This window comes from Vespa mandarinia, chromosome 10 (genome assembly GCF_050613455.1).
Source record: "Vespa mandarinia isolate Hongniang chromosome 10, ASM5061345v1, whole genome shotgun sequence".
In the NCBI taxonomy this organism is placed as follows: Eukaryota; Metazoa; Arthropoda; class Insecta; order Hymenoptera; family Vespidae; genus Vespa; species Vespa mandarinia.
Window position 1 is genome coordinate 3,013,455 of NC_140819.1, and position 7,396 is coordinate 3,020,850.

A 7,396-nucleotide genomic window follows, 5' to 3' on the forward strand; every position below is an offset into this window, starting at 1 on the left:
GCGATAAAAACTGATCGATTTGACCATCTTCTTTCATGTGTATATGAGCGTTTAATATTGAATCGATTTCGCGTAATAATCTGACCTCGATCCTATCGTACATTCAATTCTTTAAATATTTTCGAATACACTCTTTGCTCATGTTACTCTTGATCAAATGATTTTTCCTTAACGAAAATTCTATCGATCATTATCTCTTTATAGTGCGAACGAATAATCGTTTTAACTGAAGAAATACAATGAAACAATCTTTCAAGAATCATTATTTTTATGATCCAATGGATTTATCATTGTCCAATAATAATATATAAAAATAATTAAATAATTAATGTGATTTATCAAAGTATATTCTATCTAAAATGATTGGTTATTTCTTTCGCGCATATCCGAGGTAAATATTTCCCACCGATATAAGTAGGTGATCGACGTCGGAAAAGAGAAAAGAAGGGAAACGAAAGAAAAAAAAAAGAAGAAAAAAAGAAAGTAAAGAGAAAGAAAAAGAAAAAGAAAGAGAGGAGAAAATGGAGAAAATAAAAAGAAATAAAATAAGAGATAGGATAGTAAAATAAAATCAAAAGAAAATGAAAAAAAGGAAAAATATGAAGAGTAAAGAGACATCGGTGAAGTCGATGGATAAATACGCGATCATCAGCGTGATTCAACAGCAAGAGGCTTTCCCATCTTCGGGCTTCGACACTCTTTTTCACGATCGTTTATCGACTGTAGCGAAAAAAAAGGAAGAGAGATGAAAGAAAAAAGCAACGCGCTCGTGAAGAAGAAGAAGAAGAAGAAGAAGAAGAGGAGAAGAAGGAGGAGGAGTAGGAGAAGGTGGAAGAGGGGGAGGGGGAGAGAGGAAGAAGAGGAGTAAGAAAAAAAATAGAACCTTTAGGATCTCGAAGATGAGTAGTTTCCTCTTTCTCTCTCTTTCTCTCTCTCTCTCTCTCTCTCTCTCCCTTTCTTTCTTTCGTCCCTCTTTAGACACCCCCTACGACGGGCAGAGGCACCTTCGTTAAGTTCGTTTCCGAGTGAACGGCTGAGCGTCGCGCGATAAACTTCGTCCTTTTACGGTTATGCGTCCACGTTTATAGTCATTGACCCAGATTTAAGAGGTAACCCGGTACGTTGGAAATTAACGAGGGGCTAGTCTTAGCTCCCTTTCTCTCCCTCTCTTTCTCTTTCTTCTTCTTTTTCTTTCTCTTTCTCTTTCTCTTTCTTTCTTTCTCTCTCCCTCGTTTTACCTTCCTTTCTTATTTCTTTTCGTTTCTTACATTTTTTTTCTTTTTATTTACGTTTCACCGCGGCTATATGCATATATATATATATATATATATATTTACACATACTTACTTTTTTTTTGGTTATCTTGCTTTATATTTTCATTTAAAAAATTGTGATGCATATTCATTCCACATTTTCATTCTACCTAATGACACTACACACGAAGATACGACATACTTTCGTTTTTTACCTTTCACATCCTTTGTCTGCTCTCCCTTTGAAATATTTATATTCCTACGTATATTTGATAAAATTTATGAAATTTATTAAACTCGATAATGTTATATAACAACAATTAAGATTTATAATTAAGTTTAAACGTCGTTTAATTTGACCTGATAGAATGCATGTAATATATATATATATATATATATATATATATATATATATATAAAAAGTTTCATAGAATTGGTATATAATCAATAATTCTCAATGTAATTGGCAAAAAGGAAAAGAAATAGAAAGGAAAAGAAAAGGAAAGAAAAGTATAGAAAAGAAAAGAAAAGAAAGGCAATCACTTTATCACTGAAAGAATAGATACGTTCGTTTCAATAACAAATGTCTTAGAAATTCTCACGCCGCATTAGTTTCGCATTAGAACGTACCGATAAGACGCTTTAAGGGAATACGTTTGACAGATGAAATCGAAGAACTGCGAGAAAGTTGGTAGAATCGTATGGTTGATACGAGTTGAGATTGCACTATCTAGTGAAGGTAACGATTGCCAACGACGCAAATAAGTAGATAGTGTCGAATTGAAGACGAAGGTGTCGAGTAGAAACTACCGACGAGTTCTGATGTGTATGTGATATGTGAGAAAGATATATATATATATATATATATATATATATATATATATTTCTCGAAAGTAGTTTGCATATACGAATAAAACACATATGCGTACATACATTATACATATACAAGTAGATATATAACAAGAGATGATATGCTTTTACTCTTCACTAAACCGGACTAATACTGACAAGAAAATGAGCAAGCTTTGGTGAAAGGACGTGTAATTAATTTAATTCTGTCAATACCTCTTTCTCTCTCTCTCTCTCTCTCTCTCTCTCTCTTTCTTTCGATAAAGAGCATCATTTTTCATTATAGGGATAGCTAGAATGATGCTTTTTCATTTTATCACGACGAACGATTTTATCGTCCTGATGATTATTAGATACGCGTTAACATTATATTCACATCACTAACTTTAGTAGAGTAACTATATGCTACTTTCGCTCGTTTCCCTTTTATACATTATGAACAACTATCTCTCTCCCTTTATCTCTCTTTCTTTCTATCCCATATTTCAACTTCAAAATGTTCATAATAAAGTCAACATCATTTTGATAGTAATCTAGCAACTCTTCATTTGAAATTACGAACGACACATCTTCACGTTTAACAGAAAAGTTTTAAATAAAATTTCATTAGATTCGGTTCGACCATTACGTTAACTTTAATCATTAAAATGTTTATAATAAAAATGAAGGTTGAATTTTGAAACTAATCCAACAAATTCTGAGAAAGTTTAGACAGCACTTTCCGTTGTGATAGATAAATAATTGCGTGTAAAATTTCGTTGGATTAAGTTCGGCCAATTTGTTAGCTATAATAACGGAAAATAAGTTTATACTATTTTTAAAAATATTAATTGACGACTTGATATTTTGACGATAACAGAAAAGAGAAAAGAAAAAGACGTTCAATTTTATCAATCGCTTTTATTACTCTTAAACATTATATTGGTCACGACGAGCCTACATATGAGCGATCTATTGAAATTCATTGAACGGGGAAGAGTTATAAGTCACAGTTAGGCGGCTATCGGTCATTTCGCCGGACGAGTCAGCCGTCTATATAAATTTAAAAACATCAACTCGATAGCATGGACGCAACGGTACTCATATACGCAAGCGGCCGAGAGAACGCTATTAAAAAATAAAAAAAAAAAAAAAAAAAAAGAAGAACAAAAAACAGAAGCAAAAAAAGGGAGGGAAGCAAAACAAAAAAGAAGATAAAGAAAAAAGTTGGAAAAAAGAAGGAAGAGCAAAAAAAAAAATAGAAAGAGGAACAGCGAACGAGAGAGAGAAAGAGAGAGAGACAAAGAGAGCTTGGTCACTAGAGAAGGACAAAGGTGGAAGACAAAGAGAACGATAGACAGATAGATAGATAGATAGATAGATATGTAGATAAAGAGAGAGAAAGAGGAAGAGTGAAAGAAATAGAGAGAGAGAGAGAGAGAGAGAGAGAGAAAGAGAGAGAGAAAGAGAGAGAGAGAGAGAGAAAGAGAGAGAGAGAGAAAGAGATGTGGGCTGTAACGCGAGAATGCGAATTCCGCGTGGCGATTTATGGGAAACGAAGGCCCGACTATAAAATAACACTTCCCATTCAAATCGCCAAATTAATGGCCGTTTTCATGGATTCTTTGTTTGCACCGAGAACCTCGACAATAGCCCCGCTGCTACGCTGAGTTATTATTCTAAAATGGCGATCCGATAGGCACGACGACGACGACGACGACGACGAGGACGACGACAACGACAAGGACGACGTTTCTCTTTTTATCATAGAAATTAACGTTAAATTTTTCATACTCTCGTGCATTTCCGTATTTCCCTTTACACGAATGATAAGATCGGTCCCTTTATATAGAGGCATTTGTTTTTAACAGTGCTATTATTGTTCTTCCTTTTCTCCCTTTTTTCTTTTTTTTTTCATTCTTCTTTTATTTTGAGAACTCATAAAAATAAATTGATTGAGCTTATTAGTCGAGTTTTTGCGTTAATCCGATTACCTTTTACAATGGAATTCAATTAATGTGATCCCTTGAGATTAAAATATTCAATGGGGAAACTGTGACATGTACATTTTTTGTTCGTTTTGCAGAAAACAAACGATTTCTATTTTTTTTTATCTTTCTTTCTTTTAATCGTGCATTTGATACAACAATTCTAACAATTTCATTGAAAAGGAAAGTCTCTTCTACGATTACTATTTTAATTTGATCGACGATGGGATCGAAGTAATACGAGGTTAAAGAATTGAAATAATTCTTGAAAAGAGAGAGAAGTTCAGTGTTTCTGTTCAAATGAGCCTTGCAATGTGCGATCGAGATGACTAATATACGTTCTCATTCGAAGTTCATTATCGATCCATACTTAACGAGGAAGAGAGAGAGAGAGAGAGAGAGAGAGAGAGAGAGAGAGAGAGAGAGAGAGAGAAGAAACGACTACAGTAAGAAAGATTGCAATCGTGATATTTTCAAAAATTTGTATGTTTCCAAAGTTTCGGTACAAAAATTCTAGTTATCGTACTAACGGAATAATACGATACACAAACATAAAATCCATCGTACAAATGCGATTGTCTTTAAATAACCAGCCTCCTCTTGATCTTCTCATTTTCTTAGCTCGATCTGATATCCATTACCAAAACATCTTGTAAATCTCCTTCTGTTTCCCTCGTAAGGCTCCTATCTCCATATTTTCGGTTATTCGATTCTGGATAGTCACAAAAAAGCGACCCTTGATTCTCTCGATGGGAATTCGATCGTATCTCGACACATATTTGATACGAACGTCCAGATCCAATGTGATTTATTAAAAGCTTTATACTCACATAAAAACAAAATCACGATCTATTTATTGGGATGAATGAAAATGAGATATCACGTATATTACAATATTGAAATTACGAATATTCTTTTTTCATACTTACAATTAAAATCGATATTTCAATTATATCCTATTATTGGATGAAACGAATGGGATCTTAAAAAACTCGTTTAAAAATAATATTTTTAATTTTTTTTTTCGATAATAACGTTTCGAAATATTAATAAAGATGGTAATCGTAAGGACTCACCTTGAACAGGCGCGTAAATGTTGAGGTAGAGGCAATCCTCGCTCTGATTGCGAAGATAGGGTAGCAATCTTCTGAGATATTCGAGTCTACCTTTCGGCATCTTGTCGGTCAATTCCGGAAGCTTTTGCGGGCAGACAGGACCGAACTTGTCGGCGACCTTGACGCCGTGCCACAAGGCGCCGCTAACTGGTGGCATAAAGCGTAAGGTACCAATCGGTGGCGAGGCGTACGGTACGCCACGAAATACCTCAACGCCCTCGAGATAACGATCGAGAGTGACTATCACACCGGACAGCTCGCCGTATTTCGTTCTGACGATTCTCGAGCTGAGCTCGGCGCCTGCCAGCGCGGCGAGCACCAGCTCCAACACCAGGATCATCGACGCCAGGATCATCGACGATGATGATGACCACCTGAACATACTCTTCTTGATCCTTTTTGTTCGATCTTTAATCGATCATCGATGATGATGTAGACCACCTGGACATCTTTTTTCCCGATATTTAATCTTTGATATTCGATGATGATCACCTGAACATTCTATAGCTGATCCCCGTTTCTTAGATCTTTCACGATCGATCGTCCACGATGACGATGATCACCTGGTTATTCTACGATTAATCCTCTTCATTCGACTCTCATTTAATAATCTTTTCCAAGAGAATCGAATCTTTCTCGCTCATCTTCTCTATCTAGAAAAGTTTCGAGCCGGCTAAAAAATATTCGAGAACATATTTGCGTTCGTCAAGACCTACCGAACGCATCTAAACATTGGCCAATTTAACAAACCGACCAAGCCACCTCCCGACGGAAAACGTAGTCGAGAGTGGCTAACTGATCTTACTTCAAAGCTCGACATCCCTCTTTATTTATCATTTAATTGTTTATCATACTATCGTTCGTAATCGTAGATATCCGCACGTTTCTCCGCCTCATCAATAAAAAACTTTTTAATCAAACACTTTATGGAGATCACATTGACATAATTACACTAATAAAAACGAATTGAATGACTTGAAACGACAAAAGATATTTATATATCAAGGTATTAATTCCATTCACTCGCGGATATTTGCGTATACGTTTCATTTTAATTTAGAAAATAATTCAAAGGAGCCTTAGACCGGTTGATAAAGAACAGCTCACTTGGCCGCTTTTTTTGTCTCGAGGCGAGTCATCTCTTCTTTGGACGGAGCGAGATTCGGCAAATATTAGTTCACTTTTTTCCTCGAGACCTGACTTATGCCTTTATCCAATCGATCTTCCTTCTTTCTCTTTCCTTTTTATTCTACCTCGAGCTTAGGTAATCAACGTGCGATAATAGTTGTCGTGAATGTCATGCCGTTAATACAAAGATTAAACGAAAGGAGAGAAAAAAAGAAAAAGAAAATAAACATTAAAGACGCAAGCCAATACGAAAAAAATTAATATACGCAAATATATCACCGATTTTTGATTTCACGATTACAACGTAACGAAGGATCAAAGGATGAACACTGTATTCACTCACAGAGAGTCGTCATCTCTCTCTTTCTCTCTCTCTCTCTCTCTCTCTCTCTCTCTCTTTGAAGGACAACACTGACGATCAACACTTATATCTTCACTATTCCTTATCGGTTTTCTTCGTTCTTTCACTCTTTCCACCCGTTATCACAAAGCGCACACGATGTAAGGACGCGTTTGTCCAAATAGGACCCGTTTGTTTCTTTTCCTTGTAAAAATTTCTTTCGCAAAGGATGCCAAGGGCCGATTAGAAAGGGCCGACGGAGGGGCCGGTGCCAGACGTTGGCGTGACTTCGACCCCCGACGGACTGGCGTCAGGAAAGACCTCGCACGCGGTCCTGCGCGTGCGTCGAGCGACGTTGGTCGTCGTTCTCGTCGTCGACGTTCGAACTGTCTAGAGTGGGGGAACGTCGACCACCCCACGCGCATCACAGCCAGGGACGTGGCCGGAAGTATAGGCAAACCGGTCGATACGGCAGGCTGAGGTCGATCAAGGATAAGCTGGTTCGAGTCTGAGATTCCTTTTCTGAATGCTTTCTCTTTTCCTTTTCTTCTTCTTCTTCTTCTTCTTTTTCGTCATCATCGTCCTCTTCATCTCTTTGCGTTTCCTGGAAGTTTAACCTTCTACATCGACCAATTCGTACGAAGAACAATGATCATTCTATTATTACATCCCTTTCGATCGAATTACTTATCTTAAAACTTTTGAAAAGTTGAATGTACAGCACATTTATGAAACAGTTCATAC

General features: G+C 36.5%; 1 protein-coding gene across 1 annotated transcript in view; it reads right to left on the reverse strand.

Annotated features, from left to right (window-relative positions):
- Window positions 1-6,941, reverse strand: part of Nlg3 (Neuroligin 3) — a 199,004-nt gene extending 192,063 nt beyond the window's left edge. The window contains exon 1 of the mRNA XM_035873308.2: window positions 5,146-6,941. Coding sequence (XP_035729201.1) covers window positions 5,146-5,566 — 421 coding nt within the window. The 5' untranslated portion in view covers window positions 5,567-6,941. The remainder of the gene's footprint in view (window positions 1-5,145) is intronic.
- Window positions 6,942-7,396: the final 455 nt, after the last annotated feature.